Here is a 26,193-nt window from a genome sequence, read left to right on the forward strand (position 1 = left end):
CAAGGATCGGGTCGTGTTAAGCCAGCACACTGTTCTCGAATACTCTATCTGCGATCAAACCAGGGAGCGGTATAGCGACTTGGTGCAGAGTGGATCATGGAACTTCCGCGCCATGTCAAGCAATTGGTTGCACCTAATATGAATCAAATATTTCTGGTCAGAAACAGTTCATAACATTTGAGTTTCATAAAGGCAGGGCTGCAGTATTTTACTCCAAAAAACGGTTGATCATACGTCACACCGTAGCAGAGATCCCTCTTCTTGAAACAGAACCCAGAGACTGTCCTATGGTAGATTAGTTAGCAAAGTTGGTCTTCATACTGCAGAACTGGGCATCAAATCCCGTACGGACGTAGGACGTCTCCTCGTATGTACGAGAAATTGCAGGCCAAGACCTCTCCTTCAGGAGTGTAAATTAAATGAAAAATCCAGCAATGTTTCGACATCCGGGATTATATTGTACTAGTAAATACAATATAATCCCGGATGTCGATTCTTATCCGATTTACGAACCAAACTTCCATCCTGAGCGTAACTGAGCATTTAGATTGACTCTGAGAAGTTTTTTGTTTGTTTTTTTTTTTGTTACTTGTTCTGGGCTTTATTCGACGCATCTTCAACTTCCACTGCTCCACTCTACATCTCGGATTTACAAGAGCAGTACTGTTACTGGGCAAGCAAGCCAAACAAAGCTTCTTGATCGTTGTCTGTTGGTGGTGGCAAACAATACAGGGCCCTTTTTTATGCGAAACACGAATAACCCATTGTTTCCACCAGTTGAAAAGATGAGCGATGGATTGTTCTCCAGTTTTTTTCTCTTTCTTCTACTTTCCTGTATTGTATGAAGTAAACAAACATATAAATAAACAAAACAAAAGCGGTAGGAATGTTTGGGTGAGCAGGAAACAGAATCGCGCATCCAAAAGGGAATCCAAAGATTTGCTTTATTTTCCCAAACCAAATGCTGCACCACTGCGCGCAAGATACGTGGGGCAACCGGTGTCTGCAGGGATTGTTATTCACCACCATTCACCACCCATTACTCGGTTTGATCCTATTTTTCGCGAGTAACGGATTGCTATGGCTCTCAACCTTCTGCCTTTGCTGGAAGAATTGCAGGCTAAAGGCACTTAAGGCGGTTTTTGTTGCTCCGCTTGTTGTTTTCAAGCTTTCTACATTCTATACAAAGGATAGATGAAGTGCGCTGTTTTTTTTTGTTTGTTCTGTTTTGCTTCCATCTTTCCACTTTCCTCCGTGGTGTAGAACGTATATACAATGTGAAGCATTGCGAGCGAAACACCAACACAACAAGACAATCACGATACAGATTGAGCATAGTTTTCTTGAAAAATACTTGTCCTATTTTGCATGGCGAAAACTCCATACCGAACTCTCCGTGAGTTGTTGGTGTGTGTGTGTGTGTGGCAATGAGGATGAGTAGTCGTCTCCGCGATTGAAAAGAATATAAAGCAATCGTGAAGAAACGATTGCACCACGCTAAAAATACGGAAAAGATAAAAACAACCGACCAATCAGCGGTACCAACTGACTATCATTAATCTCAAGCACTGTGTGAGCCCTTCTTCCGTCCACCCTTGAACCCGTTGTTGCCATCCCAAACCCCCTTTAAACGCTTAGCTAATTTTCTATTCCTCTATGGCTGGAGAGTGTGGCGTACACATTTTGTACAAGCCGAGCTTCCGTTGCTTGGTTTTGATCGTTTTGATCCATTGAACGAGACGAGAAGGTCCCTTGCACACACACACATACACGTACGGTAGAGAGGTAGAGTATGCTAGAGTCATGAGTGTCTATCATCAAAAGTTCGGATTACTATCGAGGGTGGCACGAAATCACGATTCCGGTGTTCGAGGGAAGCCATTGCTAGCGAAGATTGTACTGCAAAAAAGGTGATGTTGGTCTTGGTAGCGAGAGCAACAAAGTAATCACCTCCATTCACGCGGTAAGAAGCGATATTCGGTATTTGACGGTTCTTCTAGGTCTCTCTCTCTCTCTCTCTCTCTCTCTCTATCTATCGCTCGCTGTTGCTAGCGGTTCGTTGGTTTGGCCATTTTTCCTTTGATGTTTTTATTGGTGGTGCTTTTTTGCATAAATCTCTCCACTTTGCCCTGCTACTCTCCAGCAGTCCCTCCGTCGCTGCCTTCCAACAAGCTTCGGTTGACCTCTTCGGATACGAGGGACCGTAACACATAGGCACTGCCATATCCTTTCTGAAGGGTGGGTGTAGCATCCATCGATTCGGCGTTGGCGAGTCTACGGTCCTACGGAACTATGGTTCTCGGTGAAGGTTGGTTGGTTTTATTAATATTTATGATAATCAACCCACATTCGTAGAACGCGTCGCCATCACGGCGAGTTGAGTTTGTGCTCTAAGACTGGTCGAAATTTTCTTTCAACCACATACTCACACATACGCACGCGCGCGTTCGTTTATAGTTAGAAACACTATATGAATCAGAGGCCAGCTGGCGGTTGTCGGTCATAAGTAAGTTTATTCGGTGCCCGCTACTACGTTCCGTTGTTTTCCATACCACTCACACACTCACACGTACACGGACCTACAAAAGACGATTGGAACGATTAGCGTGAAGGTTTATGGGTCATGTTCGCATGTTTGTCAACGTGGCGCACCTCGACGATGAGGAAAAAAAGGTCGAGTTCAAGGATCGTGCTGAAAATAATCGGCTGCTTTCTAGCGTTTTGCTAACATTAGAGAGAAAAAGAGAGAGAGAGAGAGCGAGAGTAGGGAGCAAACATTTATGTGACATTTCGCGTCTGAAGTTCCAAATTTTGAAGTCCGCAATGTTTCCCCAACCTGCCCAAATATCTATTTGATGCCATTTTGCTGTCCAGATCAAAGCTATCATTATCATTATTTCCTCAAATGCTGGCGCTTGTTCCATCATCAAGTGATCAGCTAAAATCAGCTGGGAAAGGGAAAACGATACAAATATTGTACCAGGAAACATGTTGGATACAATTTAAAACGATCTCCCATCCCTCTACACCCCCACCTTCAGGCAGTTTCGATTTCGGAATCCCACGAGAGCATCCGGAAAAAACACGAAACTTGAGTACGCAACAAAACACCGGATCATCGACATCCAAGGGTGAACGTTGGAGCAACCATCAGCCCGACTCGTAAGTCTGGGAGTGCAGAGTGTGGGGCGTCTACGGCTTATTGAACAACAATTTACCGTCTTTTTCGAGAGTGAATTTTGAGTGGGATGGGGGGAGGAGGGGAGGGGGGGGGTCCTTTCTCCTCTGTTGTTTGCTTGTGTTCGATTTTCAAGCGATAAAAACTAAAATGGCATATCACAGATCGAAGTTGGGTGGATTACACTCGGACCCACTTGTTCCCAGGGTGTGCTGTAGGTTGGCACGAAGGAAATACCGAAATATTGTGTGAAATATCAAACTTTCGCCCAGGGAAAATCAGCTTCTTTTTTCTCTTTCCTTCTGCCCACCCTTTTTTGCTTGTTAGTGAGACAAAACAATGGCGATAAAGAGAATATTATTAAGCAAACAGAATGAAATTTGAAGCACACGCTCGCACACTTTCAAGCGAGCGGGACAGCAACGATGTAATACAATGGTTTTTTTTTTTTTTTTTGGTGTCTGTATGCGTTTACTTTTTATGACTTTCCTTACCGAAGCTCCCCGGATGCCCGGAGAGACAAAGCCTTCTACTTTAAGCTCGTACCGGACCGACGAAAAATGATAACAATTTAACGTACCATTAAGCTTTATGTCCTCTCGATTGGACGATGGTCATGTTACTGGGGATGATATTATTTTCGGCCAAATTACAATTTCTACTCCGTTCTCGTTGCGTTGCGAGCGATTTGATGCTTCAATGCAGCGGAAATGGTGGCTGGCAGCAAAATAATTTTACCATTTACAAGGGTAATCTTTTGCTTTATTTTTATTGACATTACTGGAAGGGGCATTTTTATTTTTAAAATGTTGGAAAAAAACACTCACCAAGGAATGTGTCGCAAAATTAGTTTTCAAGCTAATTTATTCAATCATCCGCCTACAAACAAACTAATAATCATAATGTAGTTTTCCCTTTTTTAGTTCCTATTTTCTCCCTCTTATCAATAATGAATCAATAATCATTATCGCAATTGCAATTTTGTCGCATCAAACTGTGGTTTGTTTCACTTTTTTTTAGCTCTTGAGCCTCTTCAAACCCCAAACAGACACACACACACACACACACACACACCCAAATGGCAGCTGGCTGTAAAAATGTATTGCAATAATGGCACTCGACTTGCGTACTTGCGTGAAGTTGAAATTGAAATTCATTAATCAAAAATGCAAACCTAATGAATGTTTGCTGTTGGGGTTGAATGAAGAACCACACGTTTTCCACATTTTTTCCCCCTCTCCCGCCTCATTATCCTCTTTCCTCCGCTTGCCCTCTTCCACCACTCTCGTTTGCGGTTTAATTATGTTTACCCAATTATTGAGTGAGATCAGTTCTCAGATCTCACGGGCAGGCCGTGCTCGAAAATCGATCGGGAAAATTAAACGCAATTCGTATTATTGAAGATTTTTTGATCTTTTTTTTTCGTGCTTCTACGATGCATTTAATAACAACAACCGCACAGCCAAGCAGCAATTACACTCGACAACCCATGGCTAGATGAAGCTGCTGATTATAAAATTGCAAATGCAAATTGTCACCCATTTATCAAGGGCAGCGCAGACGATCCTGTTAACCTTTTGCAACAACGAACAGCGAGCGCTCGAATAATATTGATTTGTGTTAAATTTAACGTGTTTTCAGCACATCATAAAGTAGCTTTCAAAGTAATAAAATTATGCTTAAAAAAAGTGTGTACTCTACTTAGGTTTCTCTGACCAGCAAACTACTTAAAAACTTATTTGTTCTTCAAGACCATTAAGTATGAGTTGTTGCTGCGCGATGTCTATCCGCAGATGACGCCCTCAATAGAGCGACGTAGTATAAGAGGGTGGTAGAATAATTATTCCGCTAATAAATTCTTGATTAGTGTTGATTGTTATTGCGACCACCATTATCCCAATTACGTGCACTACATTTATGTTCGATGTGAATTTTATGGTAATAACCGTACCCGGCAATACTGTTCCCCGGCGGGACCGATCCTAGTTGTGGGACGAAACACACTATCAAGCAGTAGTTTGTGAAGTAGAATGTTGGTTAGTGTGTGTGTGTGTGTGTGTGATTGGGTGCATTGTGCATGCAATAGTGCAATTGGAAGAAAGGTTGGCAACAGTGCGAAACTATATGCGCGACAGCAATAGACCGACCGAACCGCGAACCGCGAAACGTAACGATAAGACCATTACGCGATGTCATTTTCGTTTGGTCTTTCCGTTTTTCGCTGCTTTCTATTTTATTTTATTTTTTGCTGCACGCCTGCTTTCGCGCATCTAAATTGAGGAAGTCATAAACGAAGATGCGAGTGGGTAAATGCGTTACAACAAAGCTACATTTGTTTGCTATTTAAATTGTAACCACTGTACTACGGAACGGTTGGAGCAGAATATCGATTTTATGTTCAAGTTTTTCTTCTTGGCTTAACGTTCCTAAGGACACGCCGGCCATCAAATAGCTTACTTCTTCTTTTTGGCCTGCTCAGGGATGAGCATGACACTTAGAGAGAGTCGCCAGGTCGCCAATCCGTTTCCAGGAACCTCGGTCTAAGGCTGCAGTCCACCATCCACGGCTTGATTCAGCCAACGAGCACGCTGTGCTCCTGTACACCTCGTGCCGAACAGGTCGCTGACGAGCACCTTCTTGGAGGGACTTAATAACAGGTTGGCTGATAAGTCCCCGGTCTGACACATAGAATGCGCCGCTAGTATTAAATGCATATTATTTTTATATAGCACCAACCTTCAAATGATTCGTGTCAAAATTTGACGTCTGTATGTCCATTAGTTTGTGAGACAGAGCGTCTTTTGTCAAGCAACTTTTGGTTGCTTGAGGAACGAAAAAAGAACGACAAAAATGTTGTTCCACCAAGACACAACGCACCGTGCCACAAGTCATTGAGAACGATGGCAAAAATTCATGAATTGGGCTTCGAATTGCTTCCCCATCCACCGTATTCTCCAGATCTGGCCCCCAGCGACTTTTTCTTGTTCTCAGGACCTCAAAAGGATGCTCGCAGGGAAAAAATTTGGCTGCAATGAAGAGTAGTTCGCCGAAACTGAGGCCTATTTTGAGGCAAAACCGAAGGAGTACTGCCAAAATGGTATCAAAAAATTTTAAGGTCGTTATAATCGTTGTATCCCTCTTGAAGGGAACTATGTTGAATAATAAAAACGAATTTTGACAAAAAAATGTGTTTTTCTTTGTTAGACCGGGGACTTATCAGCCAACCTGTTAAACTTGCCGATATCACGTAGACGGATAGTCAGCCCTCACTTCGGGGGGACGGTCCCAATGGGTTTTGAACCCCGATCCTGACGCCGCTGTCACCTACACCTGCGGGCTGCCCGGTTTATGTTCAAGTATCAAATAAACAATAGTCAAGATCACTGCTTGAAAGATTGTAAAATAATACTGAAATGTACCGCAAGTGATGTTTATAAATTGTTTCGTTTATTCATTTACTGCTGCCTCTACCCGGCAGAAGTAGGTCAATAAAGTTGACCGTTTGCGCTATTTGCAATTGCACAATCGCACACATTTATTATCTACACGCTGGGACATTTCTTTGAAATGTGCAGCACCAAATAAAAGCACATTAATTGCTGTTCACCCAAATACCACAATTATGCCCGCTGCTGCACACTCCCGAACATTGCGATACGACTGATGACACGAGCTGACGAAAACACATCGCACGCGTCTCTCTCACACACGCATACGTTCACGCATGCCATCGTTTGCTCTCGGACAGAGCTCTCCTCCGTTGCGCTCGATGTAGCATGACTCAAATAATTCTCTGTCAAATTGTCGACATCCCTCGGAGCTGCCATCCGAGCCTTGGCGAACGAGCACTTTGGCGTGTGAAATAGCTGCAGTTCGGGTTGGGGTCGCCCCAAACCGTGTATAGCGTAGCTTCGTCTCCGAATCCATTTCAAATTCATAATCATCATGCCACTCCCGCTCTTGACACACACACACAGAGCCGGTCTTTTGAAATCCCATTTCAAAAACGAAGCAGGCAAGTGCTTGAATTCAATTTAACTCTGCGTGAAACAAATGTTCACCGTTGGCGAATGGATGCTGACAAAAACGGTCGAGACCTCACTCATTAAAAGTCCGGCCAAATGGCAGTTACGAGCACAGGAAAACATCGCCTTTTTTTTTTGTTCGGTGAGGAAAACATGTCGTTTTCTGTTGCTTAATACAAATTGAAAAGCAACACTGGCAACAAACAAAAGTGAAACAAATTGTACGTCAATGTTTGTTTGCACTTTTCTTATTTGCCTTCGTTTTATGCTTCACTAATTTGTGTCGGAAACGGTTTTTTTTATTTCAATAGCAACTCTGCCAACCAAGGTTCTATTTTAATATTTTATATTCATTTTACAGGACTTTTTGTTTGCAGTTGGGCGTTTTTTTTGTGTGTTTGTGTGAGTGTATGAAGAAATTTAATTTCGTAGTGATGTACATAGAAATATTTTCATTACTTACATTCGCTCTCTTTGCAGCGCGTGCTATAGATTGTGCTAGTAATGAGTGTGAATTGTACGCCTTCAATCTGCAATTCGTCCTCGTTATTGAAGCGAACTCGTTGGGGCTGCTTTCAAGCGTTCAAGACGAAACGGTTCGAAATTCGTTGGCGGATAGCATGTTCGTGTTTAGCCAGTTATTGTGTGCGATTATTAATTATTCAACAACGAAAGGTACACAGACGGGCAATCCATCCATACAGGTCGTTCGTGGTTCGATTTTCCGATCCGATATTCAGAGGACTCTTGTCGATTATCGACAAAAGTCGGGTAAGGTTAAGCAAAAGAAGCAATAACAAACAAAAAAATATTTCTAATCGATACAATCATGCTTAAATAATGGTGCGTACGGTTGATTCTGTTGTGCCTTACTCAGTGGTTTGGTACAGAATGTTGTAAATTTCGTCGCAAATTTAATTAAGCAAGAAAGAATTATTTCAATTTCAACAAAACTCACCTAAGCAATCCGCTCCACTAGCTTTACCGTAACTATCCCGAAGACTTCATAATTCCACCCATTATTCAACATTTACTCCAATTCGTTAATATTATTCTGTTTGCATTTTTCTTCCGCCATTCCGTTTTTGTTATTGCTTTAGGTAAGTTTGGCAGCAACATCGAACACGGCCGGCGGTTCGACATTTGCGCACGCCAAACCCTTCTACCGCTCACATTAAACTTCATCGTGCAGTCCTAGTCCTTTCAGACCTGAAGTTGGTAAGCGGTACCGAATACACTTGTAAGCTCTTCGTAACTTTTTTTTTCTTTGTTCCCTCCACCGCCCTTCAGCTACTTCAGGCTGAAGTGTTCTTGCTCAACAACGCTGATTGAATGGCGAGAAATTATTCATAGAAATTCGGTGCGGCACCACCAGGCGCCTCCATCCATCCATCCCACTGGACGCAAATCGTTTCGTACATGGCAAGAGTGTCCAACATGCTTAGAAGCGAGTTATTATGGAAAAGGTTGCAAACACCATCCACTCTACTGCTTGTAACGTACTCTGCTTCAACCACCTTTTGGAGGTGGCCTCTTGCTTGGCCCTTGAACTTTTACGCAGCGCAAAACCGAAGTTCCACATTTGGGTCCCAAAAATGGCGAGTAGTGGGCTTCCCCTTTATACAGAAATAGCATCCTGGCCCAATCTTATTTGCATACTTTTGTGTGAATTTTGTGGTAGAAGCAGTAGCCCGCGCCGGTCTGTTTCGTGTGCACAGTATGCTATCGATGCGAGGAGGAGTTATTAGATGTGCCCGTGGGTAAACTCGGGATAAATTTAACCCCTCAAACAAGTTTGAAGGAAAACAGTACACTTACGAGGAAGGTGCGTCACTGGTTTGGGAAAATTGTACGAAGGTTGATTGAATTTATTGCGATACTGTCGAGATTTTACCATGAAACCCGTACCAGGAAAATCCAGATTGTGATAATTCGGTACAAATCTACAAACCGTTAGACATTTGCAGTAAAACGAGCAAAAGCCCGAACGTTTGTGCACTGTGTCCCAAAACGAGAATTCTTTTGGACTAGAAATGCAGACCTCGGTATTTTTTTATATTTTCACACACAAGCCTCGTTTTTAGTGTGAATACGTGATGGGTTTGGTGCGATCCGGTGGGCCTTCTTTTTATCGTCGTCGCTAAAACGGCGACTGAGCTTCTCCCTAGCATTAGGCTTCCTTGTGACGTCCTGCTTGTTAAGCTGGGGACCCGTTTTACTGCCCGTTCGTTCACCATTCGTGCAACTGGCGGTTGATTAGGGCAACAGGCGATAGGGTGTGGATGACCGTAGCTCATAAAATTGGGCTTCACTCACATACGGGCACGTGGTTCTTCTGCCCAAGCGCTAGTTAACCAACCGACCGTCGTCGTCTTCGTCGCGACCATTGACCATTAAAAGAGATGACCGGTAAACGCTTACCTCCCGGTGCTTATGCACGTCCTGCGAATAATCATCTACCGCTTTGAAAGCGAGCGAGCGCCTTTGTTGTTGCGTTCCTGCTGTACATGGCCTGTCGGTGTTGATCTTGTAATGCCGTAGTGTTAAAGTTAGGAGACGAGTTACGATAGGCTTATAGGGCGCATCAAGAATTGTCTTAACGCTTAACTTTTATCCCAAGCAATGCTTAGCATTAAGGATTTAATTTTTAAAATGATTTATTTCTTCACAGTTTAAGTCTTTAGGATCTCTTGGTGCTTACTCAATAGCTCTTGCCAGAAATAAGTGCTGAATCGATTTGAGTAACTTTTATCTTGTTAAATCCAAACTTTAGACACTAACGTCTAGAAGAACTCATTATTGTAGAAGAACACAGGATTTGAACTTCAAATTATTCGCCTCATACCAAACACACCTCTATCTGAAGCAGGGATGATTTAACCTATCCGAAACGCTTAGTACGTTAGCTTGTGCGAACTCCATACGTGAAGCATCATTCTGCAACGTTCTACGGGCAGAACAAAAGAGCCTGCCTGCCGGTAAACTTCAAGAACCGTACGTTCTCGCAGCCACTTGCCAGCATCCGAGATTTTAATCAACAATTTAAATTTTCTTTCTTGTAACCGCTCCCAACCTCTTCCAACATCACACCCACCGTCTCCTGGGCGCTGATAGCATACAGGACGATAGGCTTTATGCTGGGGCATCACCGTAAGAGTACGGACCGGTTGCGATTGGTGTTGTGGACCGTGGCAAGTTGGTATGTAAATGAAGTGAGTCAATCTGAAGTGAGTTGATGACGTGCCCGGGCTACGGGGCATCATCATCATCACCTGCCTACCCCGACCCAGCACTGCAGGTCAAAAAGGGGACCAGATAACAGGTACCTATTGACCGTGTTGCTCACCTGCAGGCTCCAGGCGCTATGGCAATTGCTAATTGAGGCACCTTTTAAAGCATACACGGCATTTATTATGATCAGCTGAAGAAGATAGAGCTCACTTTTAATTTCGTTTAAAAAAAAAACGGCTTCTTCTCACCTCTGCAAATTTCCCCCCCTCTCCTCCTGATGATGAGAGCACCTGTCTATTTATCCCCTCCAGCTATTTGACAGAAGCGTCCATACGTGGTTCGGCAAAACTGTATCTTCCACCCGGACCCGGTTCCACCATGGTGCTGATGACGACGATGATGGGCATCGTCACGTAATTGAAAATTAATTTTCTCCAGCACAAGTGGCCAGCCCTACGCTTACGGTTTGGCCAACGGATGGGGGAACCAGATCCCTTATCTGGTGGCTTAAGAAGGATATCCTCCTCCGATCCACACTCTTCCTCCCCACCGATACCATCAACCGCCGAGTCGAGAAAAATGGTAATAGCTAGAGAGAAGTTTGCCGCTTGAAGTGGGCCTGGTCTGTGGGGCCGCAATGCTTTGGTGTGCAACGTTTGCTTAATAATCCGGCGACTGCTGGCGACCGCTGCGAACACTCATTAGCCGTGCAAGCGGGGTGATAGGATTCGGAAGACGCTTTTTATTGTTAATTGCGTCGGAGCAAATGAGAAAATGTGAAGCAAAGTTTTGCCACTGACGGGGAGTTCGCTTTTAGCATATTTTCACATCACACTTCATTTTGCTTTTGCGTTCAAAGTGCTTTCGAGTGGAGTACGGTGTACCGTACTGGTTTGGCCTTAATGCTTGCGCCATGGGTCAAAGGTTAATAAGCAATGGTATTGTGTCGATTAGTTTAGGAATTAGCTTAACGGACGGCTTTTCGGTATTAAAGCATTCGTTCGGTTTCAATGCTGGTATTATTTTGCAGAAGCAGTCGATCCCCTTCAGTGTGAGAAATAGGAACCAGTGTTGTAAAGAAATTTAATTAATGCAACATTCCACCCAACCATCTTCCGCCCGTGCAAGACGATGAGCATTTTGTAACCGGCCCCCAAAAATGAGAAACATGCCTCACAGTGCACGTCGCCACTCATTACGAGTTGCATGATTCATTCCATTCCTTTGCCACACGCTGCTCCACTTTAAACGCCACTAATGAAGTGAAGTGTTACACGATTCGCAAAAATGACATTCCTGTCTCCGACACATGACGGTGTCCGTTTCGTTGATTGCTCTCGAAAAATATGTCACCGTGAGAAAGCCGCGACAGCAGTTCATACCGGAGCAGGTCGGCTCGGTTGCACAATGCATCTGCCTGCTTGGCTGGGTGTCGTTATTGTTTCCATTCTCTGTTGTTCGTTGCTTCGTTTGCATGTTCGGTTCTATCAGCCTGCACCGGTATGCCCACGACAAATGGGCGCATCGATGCAACAGCAACAACTTAACCCTGTCGACGACGTTTCGTACACTGATGTCATGAAGATGCCGTGCTAGAATTGGAGTATCCACACACACACACACACAAAAGTAGGCATGCAAATACACTAACTGCTGGTGCTTCTTCTGCATTGCCATCATTTGGCTACGAGCTGCTGAGCCCTGGGACGTACCGGTTGAACGGTGCTGTCAGTTTCGTTTGTTCTCGAAACGTGTGGTAACGCAGTGTGTGCGCGCGCTCGCACTTCAGTGTCACTTACCAAAAAACGTCATCGGAAAAAGAATCTGTACGTCAGTGGCCATGGTAGCCGAGACGAACTTTGGATCGTTTCGAGCTGTTGTGATTGTTTTACATTTCTTTCACATCATGTGCTGTCGTGCGATTCTTTACAACAGCAACGCGAGCAATGACTCAAAAAACACATCACAAGATCCTCATCGCGTGTGGCGAATGGTTTTGAGTGATGATTTTAAATTAATGGTTTAGCGCCGTAGCAACACTTCACTTCACAGATACTCAGATCGTATGTTTTCGTGTCAGTTTTTTATCATTTTCCAAGCAGATAAAAATAATTTCTAATCGTATCCAAACGTTACGACACACTCACCAACAGGTGTACAAGGGCTTGATTCTTCAACATGTGCTGTGCGTATTTAAATTATTCCTCTTAGTACCTCAGTAATATCAGCTTAACATCTGCTCCTACAACTCGCTGAGATTTCCTTCTAAACGTATATGAACGAAAAATTATACCTCTAGAAAGTATCATCTCTCGACACCTTGCTGATGGCATCACACACACACAGCTCGCACGAACTCAATTCTGTTCTTTCTTGTGTGCCAACACACGCAGCATCACTTCGATTGCCACTGAACTATGGTAGGGAGGTAGGGAAAACTTTGCTTCATTTGTGATTGCGTGCTCCGGTGCCAACTTTAAGGTGTATCAGATGACTTTTCTGAATATTTTTTTCTGACTCGATGAGTATCTCCTGATTGTAGCAAGTTACGTTGGCATCAGACGTACTTTTTACCCCACTATGCTTAGCTTCAAACTTTTTAGAAGTTCATCCAGAATTTTCACGCTGATGATGATGATGATGGTGAAACAAGGTATCTCCTTTGAAAGAAGATTTTTCTTTCGATCAAAATCCTTACGCCAGGGGTTTGATGCTTCCAGGCTGCCGCTGACTTACTTGTTCAATACATTCAGCATGCAAATTTCATTTTCTTGTATTCTTGTTTTACGGTAATGCTTTTGTTTCTTTTTTTTGAGTTGGAAATTCCATCACACTAGCTGTTTATCAGAATTCACTGGGAATAGGCTTGAAGTGGAGTTGTCTTCTTAAAACCTTTTATTCGCGGAGATGTGCACTGTACGGCTTGCCAAAATCTGCGGATCCTTTTTGACTATTTTTCGCTCTTTGTGTATCCTTTATGTTGCTAGCGCGTCCCTTATTTGACTGCCAGAAGATGATCCGTTGGGTATTTTTTATTGATTTCCCGAACGCTAGTAGCGTGGACGCTACAGTCTTGCCTATTTTGTGAAGGGGGTAATATTTTCGTGAACTAAAATTATCTCCGCACGTCGAGCAGTTGTTCGAATGATTTCACATACATTTCTAAAAATCATACTAATGTTCTAAATTTTATTGGAAAAAGCAAATCTCCTTTTGCTCTTCTGTTAAAACCCTAGGAAAATTCGTCCCAACAATACTGGGACGATGACGATGGAATTCTAACACACGTTTAGTCTATACCTAAACCAGTACGAAACGGATCCTTTCTTGCGTTCCTTCATCGGAGCACGCGCGCAAATTTTCTCAAGCCTCCCAAAACCCACCTGAAGCAATTTTCATCCCAACCGATCAAACGCAGAGCAACAATTATCATTGACGTCATCGGCAAAGGCAAAACAAACCCACCGCTAACCGCTCCCAACCGTTACCCATTCATGCGAAGAAGAAAAAAACTGGCCCGCTAAACACAACTGCGTCCCACTGCTTTTCCCGACTCGTGCGATCCACGCCCTAACGCATCTCAACAAGCTCTCAACGGGGAGGAGGGGAATAGTTAGAAAACCGGGCGGAGACAGAGTCGCTTCGACACATCTCTTGCACGTCGTCAAATCCTTACTCCGAAACCGAAATGCTGACCTGCCCTGCTGCCATAATAGAGACGCACACAGCACGGAGAAGCACAAAACGTCACAACGATGACGTCATCGTGCGAATACTTCTTCGTTCGCTCGGGGGGGAGGGAACGGCATCCGCTGCCACCCGAGAAGCGTCTGGGGAGCGTCTTTGTTGAGGAAGGGCACAACGGCTGCATCCGGATTCTGCGCACTTTTCGCAACCACACACCGCAACGCTCAACAAACTGCCACGGATGTGTTGTGTGCGTGTGTGTGTGTGTGTGCTGGGGTTTGTTCGCCGCTCGTACAACACGGCACCCGCTTCTGCACCTGCACAGACAGACGATCCGCCATCCCTGACAGTGAGTGTGCGAAAAGAACAAATTCCTTTCCGCGTGTTAGTGTGTTTGTTTTGCTCTGCTTCTGTTGCTGGCAGCTGCCACACTTCGATACTCCGATCGCCCTTCGCACAGTTGTTTTTCTTCACCTTAACCATGACCACCTGCTACCAATGGCTACGATAGGTTGGCTGCTGTGAGGACATTCACGCGTCTTCATGCCTGTGTGTGAAATAGTGTTACATTTGTAACCGTGCCAACGATCCGCATGGTTATACCAGTTAGGTAAACAAACGACTGTCAGCTTGAGTCCGCCTGTAAACATCTTGGTCATCAAAGTGACAGTCGATACGTTTTCGAAAATAGGGGAAATAAGGGCAGTGATCGCGATGTAGCGATGGCACGACGGCCATCGCGGGAAAAAAGGGATAAGAGGAACGCGCGTAGGTCACGTTAGCTCTCTACGTTTTATACCGTGATAGAAGATACCGCGTTTTTAAAAACCCCGCTTAAACTTGTGAATAGATTCGGTAATAAAGAATTGTAATAAACGCAAGTACAATCGCGTCGTTATTTAAAACGGTATTACGGTTGTCGAGGAGCCGACAAGTTGCATTCGCAACATTTTTTTTAAAAACGCGCATAGTTCGTGAATACGTCGCGTAGTCAATTGCCAACGGTAAGGCATCGTTACAGTGTCGCGTGTGTAAAGTGAAGCTTGCAGAATGTCCCGTACACCGATCCCGCATCAAGGAGAACCTCTTCGCGAAGGGCTGGAGCCGCTTCCCCCCTCCGTGAACAGGCCAAGCAGCATCCGCGGATACGGCAGGAACAGCACAGACCCAGTGGCCAACTCTACAATCAGGCCAATGGAAGCTGGACGGGCATCATCGAGGCCATCTTCGAGAGCGTCATCTACACGAAACGAGACCCTGAACGAATTGGTTACGAGAGCTCGCGAAGCCAAGCGCGAGCTGAGAGCAATCGAACGCGAAATAGCTGACGTTATGGTAGAAACAACGTCATCGATTGCATTAAAGGAAAAGGACATAGATCAGTGGCTACGTGATACTGATCGTGTGGGGGAAGTGGATCAGCGTCAGCTTGAGGCTCGTACCCAAGCCCCCGCTAACAGGCCGACGCGTCCACAGAGCCACTTTCTCCCGCCTTACGCTATTGAGGTGCCGCCCGTGCATTCATCCTTAAGGACTCCCGCAGCGAGGTCTACTACGATCGAGGATGAATTGCACAGAATAGACAAGCAGTGTGAACAACAGCTGCTTGAAGAGAGACTGCTTGCCGTTGAACGATGCGAGCAACGTCGAATGGCCGAGAAGAAACGGTTGCTGGAGGAATCAATACATCCTTCTACGAGCATTCCGAGACAGCATGAAGAGCCGTATAGGCCATCAGTTAGTTTTGTTCCCGTGCATCCTGCAGAAACGACGCATCGACCCATGCATTATAACTCGACCGTTTTTCCGTCGTTTAACCAAAGCCAAATCTCGGCTCGGAAGTGCACGAGTAAGGAGCTACCAGCATTCGCAGGCGACCCCAAGGAGTGGATGGCTTTCATATCGAATTATGAACATTCTACCGCGATATGTGGCTACACGAATGGCGAGAACATGTTGCGGCTACAAGCGTGCTTGAAGGGGAAAGCGCGAGAAGCAGTTGGCAACTGCTTACTATATCCTGAAAGCGTTCCCGAGGCCATCGATATCCTGAAGGAGTGTTATGGCCGTCCGGAGATAGTGGTGAACACACTGATGGCCAACATCAGACGCATGCCGCCCCCGAAGGATGACAGTTTCGACGCGCTGGTGAATTATGGTGTAGCAGTGCGGAACTTCTGTGCATCGATTACGGGTTCCGGTCTGCACAGCTACTTCGATGGAGGACCACTGCTGGAGGAGCTCGTGGACAAGCTGCCGACTTACGTGCGGCTGAACTGGTATTATTACCAAAACAGCTGCACACATGTCACGATGGCGACATTCAACGAGTGGATGAAGGAGTTAGTCCGCGCAGCCAGCCGGGGAGTGAAACATACTAGCGGTCGTAAGGAGGTGAAACATGACGGTAGCAATCGCCAGAACGACCGTAAGTACGCTCACCAAAATATTCATTCCACAGAACCGGCCGTAAATACAGCACCCAAACCACCGATGACTGAGGGCGACATCAAGCGTTGTGTTGCGTGTCAGGAGAGTTGCGCAAATCTGTCCGACTGCAGTAAATTTCGTGCTATGAGTGTCAACGCTCGTTGGACCCTAATAAAGCGAGAGGGCATCTGCCGAACGTGTCTTCGTAAACATCCCGGTTCTTGTCCTATTGATACATTGTGTGGGGTAAATAAATGTGAGCGTCGACATCATCGATTGTTGCACACGCCGAGCAACAATCAGGTACCCAGCACCCGTCGGGAAGGATGTCCTGTCAACACTAATTGCAACATACACTCTGTTTCGCCCGGGGGTGTAATGCTTAAGTACGTTCCGGTTACGTTGTATGGAAACGGTACGCAGGTAGATACGATGGCGCTTCTGGATGACGGATCCTCGGCCACCTTCATGGAGCACGATCTGTTGAAAGAGTTGGGCATCGGTGGCAAACCTCGCCCATTGTGCATTTCGTGGACCGGTAACCAGAGCAGGGTTGAGGACGAGTCTGTTGAGATATCCGTGAGAATATCTGGTGTAGGGGCCCCAGGCGTGTACAAAATGCGTGCCGTACACACAGTGCGTACTCTCGGGTTGAGTAAGCAGTCAGTAGCACCGTCGCAGTTAGCCATCAAATACGATCATCTCAAAGGGCTGCCATTACCATCGTATCATAATGTTTCCGCCAGAATATTGATTGGAGTTGATAACTGTTTCTTGAGCCAAACGCTGAAAACCGTTGAGGGAAGAGCGGACGAGCCAGCAGCATCGAAAACACGACTCGGTTGGGTGGTGTATGGTCCGTATAAATTCACATCGACAGAGGCGAATACGGAGAGGATTGAGTCCATGAACGTGCATATTTGTCCCTGCAGTGAGAAAAAAGATAGTGAGATGGATCTGGCGTTGAGGAAATACTTCTCTTTTGAGTCGCTTGGGGTCTACCATCCGGTGAAACAGCTGCGTTCTGATGAAGAAGAACGTGCGCTCAGCATTCTTAGATCCAGAGTACGGTTGATAGATGGACGGTATGAGGCTGGTCTTTTATGGAAGTACGAAACCATTAAGCTGCCAGATAGCCGAGCAATGGCATTGAAGCGTCATGACTGCCTGGAAAGGAAGCTACGCCGTGACCCGGACCTGGCTAAGACAATGCATGCTAAGATCACGGAATACGAAGAGAGAGGGTATATACGGAAGCTTACCCCTACTGAGCAAAGTATTAAAGAACCAAATGATTGGTATTTGCCCATCTTTCCCGTCATCAACCCAAATAAGCCAGGGAAGGTTCGAATTGTATTCGATGCTGCTGCGAAAGTGAATGGAGTCAGCCTAAACTCCGTTTTACTTACTGGCCCAGACCAGCTCGTAGGACTCTTAACCGTCCTTTACAAATTCCGCGAGTATAAGATTGCGGTGACCGGGGACATACGCGAAATGTTCTTTCAGGTCCGTATGAACGAGCGTGACCAGCGCAGCCAAATGTTTTTCTGGAACGATGGCAAGATCGGTAGCACCCCACAACAGTACGTACTACGTGTCATGACCTTTGGAGCCGCATGTTCACCAAGCACTGCACACTACGTAAAAAACATAAACGCCGATCGATTTTTGGAAGAATACCCTCGAGCAGTTGAGTGTATCAAATACGAGCATTATGTGGATGACATGCTCGCCAGCGTCGAGTCTGAAGAAGAAGCCATTAATCTAGCACGTGATGTTCGTTTTGTCCATTCACAGGGCGGATTTGAGATCCGCAGCTGGCTGTCCAATTCCACAAGGGTGAAGATTGTAATGAACGGTAATGATTCCGAGAGCATTGAAAGGCCCATCGAAATAGAAATGGCAACGGAAAAGGTGCTTGGTATGTGGTGGAACACGGAGACGGACATGTTCACCTTTAAAATCTCTGCTCGATACGATCCACAATCATTGCTCGACGGAAGAGCACCGACGAAGAGGGAAATACTGCGCATCCTCATGTCAATATACGATCCCATGGGATTAATCGGCCACCTTTTAATGTATCTCAAGATTCTACTGCAAGAAGTTTGGCGCACTAAGGTAACATGGGACGAAGAAGTCACAGGTATTCTACTCGATAAGTGGCATGTTTGGCTATCTGTATTACCTAGCATACATGCAGTGAACATCCCTAGATGTTACCGACAAGTCACAACGGATAGAGGTTCAAGCATAGAACTGCATGTTTTCTGTGATGCCAGCGAAAACGGGATGGCTGCTGTAGCCTATTTAAGGTTTGAAGAAAATGGAATGATAGAGTGTGCGTTGGTAGGCTCGAAAACAAAGGTCGCTCCGTTAACGTTTACGTCCATACCACGGTTGGAGCTACAGGCTGCAGTATTAGGCGCACGACTGGCAAACACAATAAAAGCTTCACATCGTCTACATATTGCGCGAGAAGTATATTGGACCGATTCCAAGACTGTCATGTGCTGGATAAATGCGGACCATCGAAGATATAGTCAATTTGTTGCGGTACGAGTAAGCGAAATCGTCGAAACGACCAAAGCTGCTGATTGGAACTGGATATCCACCAAGGCCAATGTAGCTGATGAGGGTACGAAATGGCAGAAACTACCCGACCTCAGTCCACAGAGTAGATGGTACCGTGGACCTAGCTTCCTGTGGAAACCATCCAGCGAGTGGCCGGATACTACGATGCAGCCAAGTGAAACGGAAGAAGAAGTGCGTCGCCATTTACTGCACCACGCACTTAACGAGCCGGTAGTTAATTTCACTCGTTTTTCTAAGTGGAAGAGACTACTAAGAACGGTTGCGTACATTTACCGCTTTATGCACAACTCCCGCTCAGGAGCATCCAAAGAAGCCAGGCGAACGGGAGCATTGACACAAGAAGAATTGGAAGGTGCAGAAAATGCGATCTATCGGCAAGTCCAACATGATGAATATGCGGATGACATTCGATCGTTGAGCGACAGTGAGCTGCAAAAACATCCATGGAGGCAGCCACTTAAAAAATCGAGCCCACTGTACAAACTCAGTCCGTTCGTCGATAAACATGGGGTTCTTCGAATAAAGGGAAGGATCGATAAATGTGTGTGGGTTGGCGACGACACTAAGAGACCTATTATCATCCCAAGTCGCCACTATGTGACCGATCTGTTGATCAGTTGGTACCACGAGAGATACCGACACGCGAACCACCAAACTGCAATCAACGAGATCAGGCTGAAGTATCATCTTTCGCGACTAAAAGCAGCCTACAGCCGAGTGAGACGCAGCTGCCAGTACTGCAAGGTTCGTCACGTTATACCACAGAATCCTGCGATGGGAAACCTCCCGTACCAACGATTGGCTGCCTATCAACATCCCTTCTCATACACCGGAATTGACTATTTTGGACCAATGATAGTCGCGGTGGGCAGGAGAACCGAAAAACGGTGGGGAGTGATGTTCACTTGCCTCACCACCAGAGGCATTCACATTGAGATTGCGAGCAGTCTATCTACAGACTCGTGTATATTTGCGATTCGCAACTTCATAGCCAGGAAGGGAACGCCACTGGAGTTTGTGAGTGATCGGGGCACGAATTTCGTGGGCGCATCGCGTGAGCTTAAAGAAGCATCTGCACTAGTCGATTCAGACCGGCTGTTGTCAGAATTTGTGCAACCAGGGACGAAATGGGTGTTTAACCCTCCAGCATCACCCCACTTCGGAGGGTCATGGGAAAGGCTCATTCAGTCCGTAAAAAAGACGCTTTCGTCCTTCGATCTTCCTCATCATCCCACCGACGAGCTACTTCGTGCTAGATTGAGTGAAGTGGAGTTGATCGTGAATTCCAGACCGTTGACAGACGTACCGGTTGAAGACGAGGCTGATTCCCCATTAACGCCAAATCACTTCATTTTAGGTAGTTCGAATGGAAGCAAGCCACCGTTACCGTTCGACGATTCCATCCCATCCGTACGTAGGTCCTGGAAAGCAGCACAACAATTCGCAGATATATTCTGGAAAAGGTGGGTGAACGAATACTTACCGACGCTGACAAGACGGACCAAGTGGTACCAACCGACGAAACCACTAGAAGAGGGGGATCTGGTGTTGATTGCGGATGGAAACAACCCGAGAAACTGCTGGCCAAAGGGACGAATCGTCAAGGTGTGTCGTACGAGCGACAATCAGGTGCGGCGCGTGACGGTGCAAACGATGAGCGGTTTGTTTGAGCGACCAGCTGTAAATATTGCACTATTGGACGTCGGCACAACGAAGGTAGGCCACTAAAGCGGCATACCGGTGGGGAGAATGTTACATTTGTAACCGTGCCAACGATCCGCATGGTTATACCAGTTAGGTAAACAAACGACTGTCAGCTTGAGTCCGCCTGTAAACATCTTGGTCATCAAAGTGACAGTCGATACGTTTTCGAAAATAGGGGAAATAAGGGCAGTGATCGCGATGTAGCGATGGCACGACGGCCATCGCGGGAAAAAAGGGATAAGAGGAACGCGCGTAGGTCACGTTAGCTCTCTACGTTTTATACCGTGATAGAAGATACCGCGTTTTTAAAAACCCCGCTTAAACTTGTGAATAGATTCGGTAATAAAGAATTGTAATAAACGCAAGTACAATCGCGTCGTTATTTAAAACGGTATTACGGTTGTCGAGGAGCCGACAAGTTGCATTCGCAACAAATAGAGTAATGGGGAGAGAGCCACCCTTTCTCGATTTTTGAGAGAGTGAGAGTGGGTAATTGGTCGTTTACGACACTAGTTGAGTTCTTCGTTATCGAAGCTTGAGCCTCAAAAGCGCAGCGATTTTATCTAAATGATCGAACTTCATTTTTTTAGGAACTTCATTAAAGAATTTCATTTAGAAGACTCAAGCAAAGCTAGCTTTTAAAAACATTACCCTTTTTCATACCGAACGTGTCATCAGTTGATCCTGAACTTTCACATTTCATCTCTTCTCACGCACCGACTCACCTAATGCGTCTCACTTTGTCTCACATCTTCAAACATTCACCAAGCAGATCATGATACTAATACAGTGTCACAGGCAAACATGATAATTGTACGCTCATTCTTTGTCTCTAACCCAGACCGGAAAGTAGTGAGCCTTACTAGGCACTGCCGTTTGTGTGCGGGTGTGTGTGTGAGAGTGGATTATGTTGCCACACACATGCTCACACATTTCTCTCATCAATGGAAGTACCCGTGTGTTGTGTTGAGTTTCTCATAATTGTATCCTTTCATACACAGTCGCCCGTCGCTCGTATGCGTCTTCCACTCGCACACATACATACGCTACTCACTCATGCTCTCATCCCATCCAATGCTCTTCCCTTCGTGCTGCCCTTCCATGCATCGTAATGCGTACGGCATAATAATGAAGCCCCACCTTAATTTTCCGATTTTTCTGAATTTGTGAAACCCCTGAACGTGCCTAAAACCGCACACGCGGCAAAGCGTGATGAGATTTGGTTCATGACATTCCCGACTACTTGCCTTGCGGCTATTCGATACCGATTCCGATCTTTGGTTGCAATTGGAAGCGTAAGAGAAAGGTTTTTTTTTTTTTGGATAAAAGTTTGTACTGCTGATGATTAATGGAAAACTTAAAGTTAAACTTTTGATGATATTACGATGTACTTTGACAATTTTTCTGACCTGAATTTTAAATTAAGATGGTTTTTGCAAAATTTTACTGCATCATTAGGATAATCTTTTAAGCGTTTACCTTAATTGGAAATGCATTTTCAATTAATTTTTTTTTTTCAAATGACAATACGGCATTGGACCGTCATAATCAATTATAAAATAAATAATTTTTTTCAAACAGTAATACGAGCAGATAAAATCCAAACAAAGCGATAAAAGCCTTACTATTTGTAATAAGACAACAACTATTTAGAAAGAACGAATTTCAGTTCCTTCAAAAGACAACCATAACAACTTTCCACTGCCTCATGGTGTGAACGAATGTTGAATAGGGAACGATGTTGGCGAATTTTCTGGAGAGCTTCGCGGAAAACCACGAGTGTGACCAGAAACGATGTCATCCATTAAGGAAGTACGTGATGATCGTTTGTACTGTATGCGTGTGTGTGGAACGGATGGGATGCAAAACAGGGGATGAAACCCGCTCTGTACACTTGTACGAGCTGTGTGTGTAGAACCAATCGAACGGTTCTATGAACACGCTTCAACATTATTGAATGGTGTGTATTGAAGAAATAATCGATTACATTTCCTTCGCCAAGCGTCACCCTTAATCCACGGCCATAGATTATTCCCATTTTTAAAAGCGATTTGCACATAATCTCGAACCGGATAGGGATGTGTTTAGAGCATAAATTTTATCGTCAACCATTATGCCAGTGCTATCGGCACTGGCACGGGATAGCAAAGCAAACGAGCACGAGTAACGATATATCGATGAGCGTGAATGGATGTGAATCATTCGTGGAGAGACATAAAATTATGCCCTGCCGTAAGAACGTGTTAATGGAGGTAGTGTTGCTTTAGGCTTCAATCAAATTTAATTTTTATTAATTGCTTTCCGTTTCTAAGCAGACAAAACGCAAAACGTTCATTCTTTTGCGCGATGAATAATGCTCGACAGCACCAAATCCATCGTTTTTCACAAGCTGTTTTACACCGATTACCGATGTAGTCAGCGAAACGGACGCATTTTTGGCTAATGACCAATTTTCTGTCATCCTGTAGCACTTGACCACACACGCGACAAGTGTCAGCGAATTAAAGTATTTATGTTAAATTTAACGCTTTTGATACAATTTTCCTCTTCTTCTCCCACTCATTCTATTCTTTTTCCCACCCAAACGGATCTGTTCGATCATCCATTCCACTCGGTTTGATGCGAAATGTGTCTCTTTAACGTCTGTTTTGAGTATAAAAGCAGCTTATGACGAAATTCTTCCCTTCAACCCTAATCCCACAAAACACGCCAACATCTTACCTCGAGCTTAGTGGCAGAAACGCGCGAAGAAGCAAAAAAAAACCGAAACGAAACGGTGCGACAGTAAGAGTGTGAGCGAGCTAATGCACTTGGGGCGGGTGATCAATTTTCAAGAACATTTGCAACAAGACGGAACGGATTTACCGATGACGATTAGGCGGAGAGCGTTAAGTTTCCACCGCCGTTGATGACGATGAATTTGAGCGTATTTTTAGTTCGGTAGGTTCAATGTCTATGCTGCCCTGGTTATTTAAGCCGGCATTCATTTTGGGCATTCTTTTCTTGGCCGTTCTTTCGCGCCGTGTAGTTCGAACCACGAGCTACCGAAACCGATGACAGAAATGGCTTGTGCATTGTGTTACGCTAGTGGATTCGATTCATTCGCTTTCATTTCAAGTTTGATTCGAACACGAACGATACTTACGCTCCATTTGGTGTGTCGAATCAACCGAAACCGTTTCACTTCATTGGTTCACCTTGAAGTAATGCTGATGAAAGCGAAAGCGGTCGAGGTGGAGAGATAGTTTGGTTAGTTAGAAGCAGAAATTTAGATTGAAAAAATAATCACTGTACTTGAACAACCAGGCGTCTCCATCGTCGCGCGCCTTCATCACCAGGCGCCTCCATCGTGAGACGTGTTAATAATCAAGCGTCTCCATTTATCCGTATATATTTTGTACATTTTGTCAGTTATTTCCAATGGGAATGTCAATTCAGTTTTCCATCCATAACTACAACAGTTTACTTATTCTACCGCCGCCCATAACGTCCTTTGTTGTACCACCCCTCTAGACTTTGATCTAAATTATTGAGATCGCTTTTATGAGTGCGTTTGTGACCGAACCGATGCGTCACATCAAAGCAAACAAGAAATGTAGGCTTACCACAGCACTGGAAACTGACGAGACCTCCAGCTTTTACAGCATTTGCCATAGATTCGTGAAACTATAAACACTACTCATGAGGCTATAAATATTACAGTCTGCCCCAACTTCGTTCGTGTCTTCCGAAACACTCGCTCCCCCCCCCCCCCCCCCCCCCCCGATCCAGACCCAGGGAAGGTAGGTTCTGCTTCTGCAACTGAAGCATGTGTTCAGCGATGCGCAAAACTACGCATCTAGCAGCGTTAGTAGATGCTAGGTTGGCAGCAATTATTGTCATAAAGTTTTGTAAATAGAAAACAACCGTTGGGGTCGTTTTGTTTTGCTTTCCTTCACAACGAATGAGTGTGTGAGAGGAAGAGACCACTTGTTTGGGAACGAAACACCGATGGGTGCGAAATACGCTAAGAAAGACGCCTCTCAGGTAGAACATTAGTAAAAATATAAGCAAAATTAAGCACCCGTCTCTCGCGCCTAGGGAAGGTTACTCGCGATCGTTACGATGGCGTACGATCGGGAACGCTGTGTGTCAAGGACGATTCATGGTGACTACCCTATGTGGTTGTATATCTTGCGGCGGGCACTGACCACGGCGCTGGGATAGGGTGGGCCACGACGCAACGACACACAGCTAGTGTGCGACCGATGTACGAGGTGGTTGTAATGGGTATGTAGTAACATATAAATAAATCTCTCCTGCTCACTTTCACTCGCATCCACCATACAAACACGTCACTTGCGCCCGCCTCGCTAGTACAAAACGGACGACGGGGTGAAAGTTTGACACGAAGTTTGACGTCGTCAAGCAAATATCATCCTCTATTACCAACACTTGCGAGATGATGTCACGACGATGAGGCTTTTTTTTTTCGTTCCATCACAGGGTTTAACGTTGCACACATCTGTACCAGCAGTGGCAGCTGCTCCACACGATTCCACTAGCAAATCACACAAAGCATGGGCACAAACAAAAAAGCATCCCATGTCCGCAAGAGATTCGGGCCCGAGAGATCAGAGATCGCAACTGCTGGCCGTAACCGTTGGTAACATATTTGGCCGCGTTGATGACGAAGACGCCAACAGTAGCGGCACGTTTTGATTGATGCGGATGTGAAGTGAGATTTTATAAATAAATCCGCCCTTCGTCTGTGTCTCCATGGTTGAGGGGTCGACCCATGGCGATGCCACTACACCGCACCGGTGGCCACCAGTCGAGAGGGCCTGGATTTTGTTTCAAAGTGGATGATGATTCAAAATTCAATCTGGGTGCAAATATTTGCTCGACTCCGTCATCTGCCAGTGGGAAAATAGGGCCCAACGATGATTGCAAACAAGAAGCACAGCAAAAGGCACAGCTTGGGCGGAGAGGTTTGATGCATTTGCCTTATGGATGGTGTACGTTGCGTTGCGCATTGATGTGTGATCCATTGCGGTTGGCTTCAGAACGCCAGTGTTTGTTTGTTCTCTTTCAATTAGTAGTTTACCGACGAACCGATGTACAACAGGCCTGACCAAGGTCATCGATGAATGATCACGCAGCTAGTAGCGAGACAATCAATATGCAGGAAATCTGAAGACAAAATATTGAACGATTTATTGAATTCCTCTCCCGACGTTTCAATATTTTACAATAAGAAATTATTCACCTTGCACGTTTTTAATTAAACAAACGCCAAACGTTTCGTAACGTGAGTCGAAAGACCCCCTACGTTGCTTCAATGAGGGTTCAAGCTCATTAAAA

At 45.2% G+C, this 26,193-nt stretch overlaps 1 protein-coding gene across 1 annotated transcript in view; it reads right to left on the reverse strand.

Annotated features, from left to right (window-relative positions):
• The window catches only part of LOC126560916 (cadherin-89D-like), a 199,950-nt gene extending 173,977 nt beyond the window's left edge, over positions 1-25,973 (reverse strand). The window contains exons 1-2 of the mRNA XM_050216866.1: positions 25,960-25,973; positions 25,852-25,889 (exon numbers count right to left, since the gene is read on the reverse strand). Of these exons, the coding sequence (XP_050072823.1) occupies positions 25,852-25,889; positions 25,960-25,973 (52 nt within the window). The remainder of the gene's footprint in view (positions 1-25,851; positions 25,890-25,959) is intronic.
• Positions 25,974-26,193: the final 220 nt, after the last annotated feature.

This window comes from Anopheles maculipalpis, chromosome 3RL (assembly GCF_943734695.1).
Source record: "Anopheles maculipalpis chromosome 3RL, idAnoMacuDA_375_x, whole genome shotgun sequence".
NCBI classification, from domain to species: Eukaryota; Metazoa; Arthropoda; class Insecta; order Diptera; family Culicidae; genus Anopheles; species Anopheles maculipalpis.